The sequence below is a fragment of the Sorex fumeus genome, unplaced genomic scaffold (genome assembly GCF_029834395.1).
Source record: "Sorex fumeus unplaced genomic scaffold, SorFum_2.1 ptg000051l, whole genome shotgun sequence".
Taxonomy (NCBI): Eukaryota; Metazoa; Chordata; class Mammalia; order Eulipotyphla; family Soricidae; genus Sorex; species Sorex fumeus.
This window is the reverse complement of record NW_026606108.1, coordinates 31,556,724-31,567,841: the sequence shown is the minus strand read 5'-3', so window position 1 is coordinate 31,567,841 and position 11,118 is coordinate 31,556,724. Positions and strand designations below refer to the sequence as shown.

Genomic DNA, 11,118 nt, shown 5'->3' with positions numbered 1-11,118 from the left:
CAAGTTCGGGCTGGAGTACAGCGGGTAGGGCATTTGCCTTGTGGTCCCCTGAGCACCGCCAGGAGTAATTCCTGAGTACAGAGCCAGGAGTAACACCACTGAGCATTGCCAGGTGTGACCCAGAAAGCAAAAACAAAACAAATCCCCACAAAACCCTCACAAGTTCAGGTGACTGACTGCTGCTGAAGTCCAAGCTCATAGTCTTCATACTTTAAAATTTTTCCCTTTCTGGTAGTAGAGATAAGGGCCAGGAGAATTTCTCCATGGGTTGGAAGCCGGCCTCACATGCTAGGGGAAAAGGCAGATGAGATAGAGAAGGGACCACCAAGTAAATGATGCTTGAGGGCTTGCTCAGGATAGGAAATGTGTGCTGAAAGTAGACTGTAGACCAAACATGATGATCACTAGTACCTGTACTGCAAACCATAACACCCAAAAGGAGAGAGAGAGAGTAAAAGAGAATGTCCCTGCCATAGAGGTGGGGGGAAGGCGGGGATGAGGGGGGGTAGCGAGAGGGATACTGGGAATAGTGGTGGTAGAAAATGGGCACTTGTGGAGTGATGGGTGATGGGTACTCGATCACTGTATGACTGAAATGTAAATCACGAAAGTTTGTAACTAACTCATGGTGATTTATTAAAAATTAAAAAATTTAAAAATTAACAAAAACCTTTCCCTTTCAAAATGATTGTATTGGCACTGAAAGTTGATCCTTGAAGAAATGGGAAGAATAACTTTTCGTGATATTAGGTAGATCATTCAGCAGATATGTTTACACACAAGAAAAGTTTACCAAAATGAGTATCTCAGTTCTTTTGTGATCTTGCCACATTGTCTTTTGTTTGTTTGGGGGCCACACTTAGCAGTGGGCTATCAAACTATCACACACTAAATGTAGTATTATGTAAACTTAATTTGTATGTAAACTTAATTTGGTCCAGTTTAAGGATCAGTGGAAGCAAAACCCTTACTTGCTCTCATTACCGGATTTCAGAAATGGCAAATTTCGCAACCTGAGCTCTCGTTTACTCGTGTCTTGAAATAGTAACGTCGTACTAACTAGTGAACTATGCTAACTGATGAACCTAAATGTAATACAGCCCTCAGAAACTTTTTAATTCTGGAGAAATGCTAGCTCTGTAGTGGCTTCAAAGTAACATTGTATGAGCTCTGAACTGAATTTAGGTGTCACAAGATACTCCAGAAAGCGATGGATTCTAGAAATCTGTGCTTCGTTTCCAAATTAGCCTTTGCAGCTAGCTGGCCGCTCGGATAGGGGACAGTAAATAAATGGAATCTGACTGTATTTGGTCTGTTGGGTAGTACACTAATAAAATATAGTGGAAAACAGGCTTCTCGAGTAGGGGGCACCTCCCGTGAGTAGAGCGTCAAGCAGAAGGCTCTGCGAAAGTCTAGGACTATGGACGAGGCCCTGCTTCAAGGAGCACCAGTAGACCTGGGCAGCACCTGTGCTGCGGGCTAGGCAGCTCACTGCCTCAGCCTCGGAACGCCCGTCTCAGAAAATATTGGGGCCCTTTTCATTACAGAAGGGTTTCACGAAAAGAAATGCGGAGTAAAGCGTGTGCAGACTTCCGAGTTTGCCAAATGGCGGCTCTATTTCCGCACGTTCTCGAGGGAGGGGCGTCGGAGTTGCAGAAAGGGAGCGCTGTCCCAGACGTGGTCACGCCCTGGGCTTCCGGATCTTGGCACAAACATAAGCCTCCACCCAAAGGGCCTAGCCTCTGCTCAGCCTCACTAGCTAGCTCCCTCCCTCCCGCCGCGCTTCCGGCCGCTCCACCGGAAGCTGCCGAAACCGCAACTCCGAGACCGATGGGGAGATAAGCTTAGGTGAGGTCTCGCGACTAGTCTCTAAGTCTCACGAAAAGTTGGAAGCCGCTTCACTTCGCCGCCCCAGTCCTTACGTCATCGCGAAGTCACGCCCTTGGGCGTTCGCTTGCGTGCTCAGGCTTGCCGCGCATGCGTGCTTCCCGTCCCTCCGCCCCCGCGCGGGCTTCTCTCTGGCCAGTCGCGCGTGGGCTGAGGCCCTGGGCGGGTGTTGTGAAGGCTTGTTTGCCTGGAGCGCGAACCCCCAGGGCCGACGGGAGGTCCCGTCCTCCCCGGAAAGGGGGTCCTGACCCCCGCCGTAGAGCGAATGAGTTGTCGCGTGCGCTGCTAACGGCAGGCTGGGGAGCACGGGGGCCGGAGCCGCGGCCATGAACTCACCCGTGGACCCCGGAGCTAGACAGGCGCTAAAGAAGAAGCCTCCCGAGCGGACCCCGGAGGTAAGGACGGCCGGCCCGGCGCGCTTCCGGCTGTCCGGAGGACCGCGCCTTGGGGTCCGAAACCTGCGGCAACTGTCCCCTCGCCGGCCCCTCGCACCTGTTGACGGGGTGCCCGCCCTGCGCCCCTCGCGCCGGCCCGGGGCGTCCTCGCGGGCTCGGTGAGGACCGCCTTTCCTGCTCGCGGGCCGCCGCCCCACGCACCCGTCCTGGCCCGCCACTTCCGAGTGTTTTTGACAATTTCGCACCGTTCGTAAATCGTACCTTACGTTGAAGTGTGGGTCTCGGAGCGAGACTGCCCGAGTGGGAAATAGACTACGAAAAGGGAGGTAGACTTTGTAAATAGTTGTCACGTCGAAAGGTTCCTGAAGTCTCCCTGCTTGAAAGTTTCCAAAGTCGGCGTCAAACTTTTCGTTCCTTCAGACGGTGTTGCGGAGGATGCTTATTTAAAAGTTCAGTTCGAGAGGGACTTTTTCAGACTGTCAGTGGGAAATTTTACGGTACTTTATGTTGGAACTCAAGACTTTGTGTCTTGAGTTAGAAAAAATGGCATCAGCGTTAATGATTTTCACTTGAGCTGAAAACTAATTTTCAGGCACATGACTTAAACCTGTTAGTTTTGCAGTCCTTTTAGTGTGCTTAGGTTTGGAGGTTTAGTGTGCTTAGGTTTATGTTTCCCACCAAAAGCTAAAAGAATGTGAGTGTATTGTTAAATTGCTTTATGTATAGGTGGATGTATAAATGAAATGCTTTGGTTAATTCTGAGTTATTTTTAATTTTTTGGATTAGTGTATTTTTCATGTATTTACATCTTCCTGGCTTTGGGCTGACTTTTTAATGACATGATTTTTATTTCAAGTCATAATTATAGTCGAGTGCCAAACTGTTGTGAGAGAATCTTATGCATGTATTAAAAACAAGACAAGTTCTGCCATTGTCCAGTCTTCCTTTGAGACATACATTTATAATCCCATGTTTCCTAATTTCCCTGTAATGATTCTTGAAGTCAGCTGTGAGCTAATTGAAGGCATTCAACTTGGAACAGGTGAATTCAGCCATAGTTTTCATAATAGAAAGTACACAGGCCAGTAATGTGTAATGTAGGTTTTAATTTTAAATACTGGATTTAGAGTTTACAAGAAAGCTTTTTGTTATGTTTTGTGGCCACACCCAGCAGTGCTCAGGGCTAACTCCTGGCTCAGTACTCGGGGATTATTCCTGGCAGGAAACATACAGGGTGCCAGGAATCAAACCAGGGTCGGCTGTGTGCAAGGCTAATGCCCTACCTGCTGTACTCTCTTACTGACCCCTAGATTTGCTTTTTAATTTATTTATTTTTCAATTAAATCACTGTGATATAGACCCTTAAAAAGCTATTGATGATTAGGTTTCATTCGGTGTTCCAACACTTATTCCTCCAAGTCCACTTGGCTTTAATTAGCTGATTTTGAGCCTTTGTGAATTTTCTAAATCAGTCAAAAGTTGTGTTCATCCGTGTGTGCTGTTATAAATACTTTATCTTCTTGTACTAGAATAGCAGCTTTTAAGGAATGTTAAACAATTGTCAATGGTATTCGAACTAGAGACCTAATATCCAGCAGCAGGGTGTTAATTATTTAATTCATTGAATAGTGTACAATTTGGGGTATGATAGTATGACTATTGAAATTACTACCTGAATTTCAGTGATGATTTGTGATAAGTAACTTGATGAAATTTATTTATTTCTGATTTTATAAGATCTTTATTCTTCTCAGTAGATCTTTAAGACCCTATTAAAATTATATTGAACACTTACTGAAAGCTTACAGTTCAGGGTACTAGGATCTATCTGTGAACAAAATACAGGCCTGCTCAAGTGGCGCTTATGTTATAACAGGGAAGAAGTGAGACAAATAAGTAAACAGTAAATAGCATAATGTTAGATGATTTTTGAAAAATGGGAGCAAGTTAAAGGAGTTGAAAACATGAGGCAAGGGTTGGGTTGTAATTTAAGGTGGTCACTGTTGGTGGTGGTGGTTGATCAGAGAGATGGTACAGTAGGCCTGGGCACTAGCTTTGCATATAACCAACCCTAGTTCAAGTTCTGGAACCAATTATGGTCCCCCAACAGTGATCTTTCAGTACAAAGTCAAGAATAGCCCCTGAGTACTGACAGGTGTGACTTGGAGACAAAGTAAATAAAACAAGTGTGCTGGTTGAGAAGATAACTTGATTGAAGCCTTGATGAATGTGTTCGAATTAAGTGTGGGGATGATTATGGAGGGAAATCTTGATCAAATGGACTGATCATTGCAAAGGCCATAAGGTGGGAGTATGCCTAGTGTGTTCATAGGCTAGCAAGGAGCACTGAATGACAAGAGAACAAAGAAGGGTTGTAAATTCTTTGACTTTCGAGTGATTGAAATGGGATGCTTAAAAGATTTTGAAGCAGAGTGATACCACCTTGTTTACTTGTTGATGGTGGTGGTATTTGGACCACTTCTAGTGTCGTTCAGGGCTTAATCCTGCTTTTGTGCTTAGGGATCTCTCCTGGCAGGGCTCTGGAAACATGTTATGCTGGGACCTGAACCTGGGTTGATCTCATGCAAGGCAAATGTCCTATTCTCTGAATTATCTACGGCCTGCCATTGTTTTTGTTTGTTTTTTATGTACAATCAAGTACATCAGGTGATTGTGGGTGTACCTAAGCCGTAGAGTACAAGCCTCTTATGTTTGAGGCCCAGAGTTTGATCACTGACATCCCCACCAGTGTCCTGTTTGCTAGGTCGTATGTGGGTACAAGGGAATAAAGAAACACGCAGGAAGGTTTTATTTTTTTCTGTTTTTTTTTTTTCTGGACCATTGCTAGTGTTGCTTAGATCTTACTCCTGGCTCTCTGGTACCAGGATCGAACATGGGTCAGCTATTTACAATACAAGCACCCTAAATTGATGTTTCATCTTCTGGGCTTCGTTTTGCAGGTTTAACCAACAACTGGTGAATCAGATTCTTTTTGTTTTTGGTGGGGAGGGATTAGGCTACTTCTAGCACTGCTTGGTAATTACTTCCAGTGGTGGGTGTTTGCTTTTTGGGGGGGGGGGGGGGAGGCGGTGGCAGGCATCCTATGTCAGGGATTAAATTGTCTTTGGCTCTTGTGAGGCAAGATTAGCATTACTCCCTATACTGTCTCCGGTCCTGTTTTAAAAATAGTCCTATCCCACTGTGCTGTGGATCTGTGGTACTAAGTTTGAAAAAAAAAAAAAACAAACAACTCAGGGCCTTGCACATGCTATACAGGTATAGTGCCACTTGAATAGAATCCAAGGCCCCAAGATATGTGCATATGATTTCAAGGGTTTCAGTCAAAATGGTGTTAAAGTTACCATCAAAGAGTCTGAGATGCCTTCAAAGAAATGGGAAATGCAGCAGGAGAACAGGTTGTGGGGAGGGGCGAATATGAAATTCAGAACTTATGTCAAGATTGAACTATCTTTTAGAATTCTTGAATAAGATATTGTATACACATTTATAGAGAGAAGACTAGACGGTACATAGAAATTTTATGGTCTTTAGCATGTTAAATTTATTTACTGTTGTGAACTTAGATGAAATTACTAAGATAGTGAAGTTCATTGAGAATAAAACCTGGATCACTTCATCATTCTATAGGTCAGGAGATAAGAGTAGACACCAGAAGGAGAAGGGGCAGTTAGAAACTGAATAAAGAAGGGGAAACCAAGCAAATAAAATGTATAAATAGGGGATGATAAAACTCATTCAGTATTTTATCACTGACTGGATGCAAAACATGAAAAATACAGATAATGATCAGATGTTAAAGATAAGAGGAGACAGGAATCAGTCTGGTAATCAGATGTTTGCATCCTATTATTAATGAATAAAGAACTCTTTAGTTTGTCTCAGAACAAAATTAATGGTTTCTTTATTTTGAACTTTCTGTTGTCGTTTTGTGCATCTATCAACTTAAGCAAAATCTAGTGAGCCAGACACTGAGTCTCGAAATTTGAAAAGTATGCCATTTAGAACTGCATTCTAACAGTTTGAACTTTTCTGGACATTTCTCATTCTTTGAAGCTCTAGCTCTAGCTTCTTCATCATACTGTGCTTCCCTGAACTAGTACTCTGATTTTCTTCTCCACTTCATAAAGTATATTGCTTTATTTTTTTAACTGCTGTTTTGTTTTTGATCTACTCCTGGTTCCTCTCTTGGGATTTGGAGCCCAGTGCAAAGCTGAGGATTGAATCTGTGTCTGCATACAGAGCATATGCTTCCAGTATTTTGAACTATTTTCCTGTCCCTGCAAAAATATTTTGTAATGGGAAATTTTATACCTATAGACTGCATGGGATGATATTATTTTAAAGTAAAGTAAAGGCCCTCCCGTTGTTCATCGATTTGCTCGAGCGGGCCCAGTAACGTCTCCATTGGAGACTTTGTTGTTACTGTGTTTGGCATATCGAATACGTCACGGGGAGCTTGCCAGGCTCTGCCGTGCGGGCGAGATACTCTCGGTAGCTTGCCGGGCTCTCCGAGAGGGGCGGAGGAATCGAACTTGGGTCGGCCATGTTGGCTGCGTGCAAGGCAAACACCCTACCGCTGTGCTATCGCTCCAGCCTACAAAAGTTGTAAAGGTACTCATTTTGAGTTCTTATATGAAAATAAAAGGAAACAGCTAAAATTGAGACTTGAGGGAGACTTTAGGGACCAGGAATATGACTTTAGTGTAGAGCACATGCTTTGCATGTTTGAGTTCCTGGGTTCAGTCTCTAGCAACACATTCTCTGCCCTCACCATTGCATGCTTTACCCCAGTGTCTCACAGTATAAAAAAAATTGAGCCCCTATTAGAAAAAAAAAATTGAGCACCATGAGTTTGGCAGTTTCTCAACTCAGTCCATATTCAACATCATTCTTAGGATAGTTTTTTTTTTAAACCTCAAGATTCTGTGTCTCTGACTTTTTTCACTAAGAACTTAATACCATGGTGTGCTCATATTAAACTATCAATAAGCATGTTAAAATGAAATTTAGAATTTAAGTCCACACATACACAATCATAATAATAGATACTTTCTGAGAAATGTATTGTGGGGCATTCTTGTCATTCTGTGTAATTATGCTATCCTAAATATAACCTACTGCATACCTAGGTTGTATGGTAGAGACTTTGGAACCATTGTCATCTTTGTGATCCATTCTTTACTGAAGTGGTGCAGGCAATACTAAGACCTGAAAAAAATACCTTTAGCAGTGATTATTGATTTTTTTTTTCTTTTTTAGATCTTGGACTCCCTCGTTCAGTAATCTGCTTCAGATAGTTTTTGTAAGCCAGCACCTAGGATTGGAGTCCTTTCTAGTTTCTTCTAATCTAATTACTAGTCCTAATGTTTTGGTCACCAATGTCAGTATGTAGCACTGTCCTCCCGGTTGCTTGAGTGGGTGCCAGTAACATTTCCATTGTGAGACTTGTTACTTTTTTGGCATATTGAATACGCCATGGGGAGCTTGCCAGGCTCTGCCATGCAGGCTGGGTACTCTCAGTAGCTTGCCGGCTCTCCAAGAGGGGCAAAGGAATCGAACCCGGGTCTGCCGCGTGCAAGGCAAATCCCTACCTGCTGTGCTATCACTCCAGCCCAGTGTCAATATACTGTGTAGTTTTTTGTATTTTGAGGTTTTTTGTTTGTTTTTGGTGAAGCAAGATAGTTTTTATTGACACTTTTGTAGATGTGAGGGGAGTGAAAGAGAGGAATTAATGTGTTCAAGAGTGAAAACAGGCATCTTCAGAGTGGAAAAAGCAAAGAGCCATAGGGACAGGCAGGAGAGATATTTGTTCATATGAGAACAAGGGTTGAAGAGCCGTAATATACTGTTAGCGACTGTTTTAAACAATTCAGAAATTTGTACTTTAACTGTTTTCTTTTCCCATTTTTCAAGTCTGTTTTAATTAGTTAACCCATGATCCTAGGGTGGGGATCACTGTGTTTCCAGCCCCACCTTTATTCATCACCCTGGGTAAAGAACAGAGAGGCAGGGTAGAAGCAGCTCAGGTGTTTCTAGGAAACATGCTTTCTGCCTGGCAGTTGTCCCAGGTTTGACATCTAGGTAGTTCTGCCAGTCCTGATCTGGTTCTCGATGGCAAAATGACTGTCAAAATTAGCAGTCTGGTAATTCTTGATTTTGGGATTGATGTCTTTTGCCATGGTGTTAATTCCTAAAGAATGCACTGAAACACCTTGCAGCTCAATGTGATCCTCAGGAGAGTCCTGTTTTTACTTTTGATTTTTTTCTGCTGTCTTCCTTTGTAAATCCATTTGGGCAATAAATATTGACTCTCTACTTCAACTAGTTTGCTACCCTCACTCAGAGGTTTTATTATTTTGCTGCTGATTTTTTGCTTGAATGATTTATATTAGAGTACTCTAAGACTCAGGTATGGTCATATTCTACTCTTGCTCAGATTTAATTTATCTCCCACTTCCTAGATAGAGGTTAGCAGTATAAATTATGACTCAATTCATTTTTTGAGAATTAAAAGAGGTGTTATTCATGTTTATGCTAGAATAACAGGTTAATGAGGTACCTGAGCTTCAGATAAACCGAGCTATATGGCTACATAATCCAGATGGTAACATGGATTTAATTCATTCATTTAACAATGTATGTTTCAAACACAGTATAAGAGTCAAGGTTGTAGAGAGAAACTGGACGTGGTCCCTGTTGTCGTGACTTAGAACACAGACCTCAGAACATGAGTGAAACATTAGCATTATTGTGAAAAAGGTATGTTGGACACTTTGGATTGTGGAGAAGAACATAAAATTCAGTCTTAAATATTGTGAACAGCTTTGTGATTGTTATCAAGGAGGGACTTTTTTCAGGCATAGTGCACAGGAACAAAGGCAGTGGTGGGGTACGGTCATGCATGTTTGTAAAACAAGAAACCTATAATGGAACCTGAGAAAATGTTCTCCAGAAGGTGGTGATACCACCCTCAAAGAGACAGAAAGGGTTTTCCTTTGAGGGGTGAGGAAAATCTGGGTATAATTATATTTTGAGGCTATCCTCAACTCCACTTCTAGCAGAGAAAATTGCATTCCTTAGTTTTTAAAGCAAAATATTTTTTAATCGAATCACTATGAACCACGAAGTTACAAGGCTATTCATGATTGAGTTCCAGGCATACAATGATCCAGCATCAGTCCCTTCACTGTTGTTCACTTCCCTCGACCAATATCCCTAATTTCCCTTCCACTCTCCTTATTACTAATATTCTAATATTACTAATATTCTAATATTCCACTCTCCTTATTACTAATATTCTAATATTACTAATATTCTAATATACTAATATTCCTTAGTATTTAATTGGGATTGGGGGCAATTATGGGGCGGTGGAGTCTGAAAGTACTCTTTTAAAGGAGTGTGATAATGAAAAGTTTTACTTGGTCATATAAAGGAGAACTTATCAAAGTCTTATAAATGGGAATCGCTGGAAGGTTTAACACATTAACACCTGTAGGTACCACGTGTGGTTCACACAAAAAATAAAAAAATAGAACATTTTGTCCAAAGTAGTATTTTCTTTTTCATAAAAAGACTGTTATTAGGATATCATGGAAACTAGGAGAGATGTTCGTAACTATAGGATGCAGCTGTAGTAAAGAGGGTATAGTAAGATACTGAAGAAGTAGACTGTGTTGGTCTAACATAGTTACTACTTGGTGTGGGAGAGTCTAACTCCCACTGACTTTTTGATTAATTTTGAAATTAACTTTAAAAATAAAATGCATATTTGTACAAATATATGTGGGTATCCACCACTGTTACGTTAGAAGCTTACCCATTGCTTCTTCACTAATACTCTTCTTAGGTGAAACCACTGTTAAAATATTCATCATAAACTTGCTCTGCTTGCTTTTAAATCTCATTTAAGTGGAATCATACAATAAGTATTCCCTTTGGCGACCGAAAGGACTATAAGCTACCTTGTTTTTTTGCATATTATCTCTGGACTAGATTTAAAATATACCTTCTTGGGGCTCTCCTTGATTTTATCTGCTCAAGCTATATCCTGATTCATTCTCTGTATGCTATTTTTGGGGTGGAAGATAAGGGGTGAGGGACAGATTTTGTGGCCACACTGAGTGGTGCTTAAAGGCCACCCATATGCGGTGCTGGGGATTGAACCAGGGTTGGCCTAAGTCACATGCAAGACAAGTGCCTTACTTCCTATGCTATTTGTCCCATTCCTGTCTATCTTTTTTGGATTGTCTACTTTGTCTAAGCCTACTTTTGGGATAACTGCCTCTAAGTCCCAGGTACTGAAGGGCAAATCAAGATATACCCTCTGCTTAGGTTTCTCTCAAGCCTTTGCAACAGCATTGGGTCAGTTCTGACAAAACTCACCTGTCACTTCTTGACAACACGTTTATGTGTAGTGCAAGAGCAAATCAGAAATTGAGAAGGATATCTGATTTGTTAACTGTGTGCATTATTATTATAATAGGAGCAGAATTAGAAAAGAAATGCAGTTTTGGAAACTTTGAGGATCCCTACAAGGGACACAACATAGACTGGGGAGATGTCGGTTAAGTATTTGGAATATCAGATCACACTGGGTGGATGGGTCTGAGTTGTTTGGAGAGTCTGCAGCATCTGGTTTATTTGTGAAGCCAAATGAGATTGGTAGGAATGCTTGAGAATGAAATGAAATGAAGAAGTGAAAAAGTGAAGAACAATCAGTACTGGAGAAATAGGACAGAGGTTAAGTTGCATGCTTTCTTTGTGGCTGACCCTGGTTTGATCCCCAGCACCATACAGTCTGCTGTGCATTACT

At 41.9% G+C, this 11,118-nt stretch overlaps 1 protein-coding gene across 7 annotated transcripts in view; it reads left to right on the top strand.

Moving 5' to 3' along the window:
* The first annotated feature begins 2,001 nt into the window (after positions 1-2,001).
* Positions 2,002-11,118, top strand: part of RAPGEF6 (Rap guanine nucleotide exchange factor 6) — a 191,823-nt gene continuing 182,706 nt past the window's right edge. For all 7 annotated transcript variants that reach the window (XM_056124230.1, XM_056124232.1, XM_056124227.1 and 4 more), the window contains exon 1: positions 2,002-2,282. In XM_056124230.1, coding sequence (XP_055980205.1) covers positions 2,214-2,282 — 69 coding nt within the window. In that variant the 5' untranslated portion in view covers positions 2,002-2,213. The remainder of the gene's footprint in view (positions 2,283-11,118) is intronic.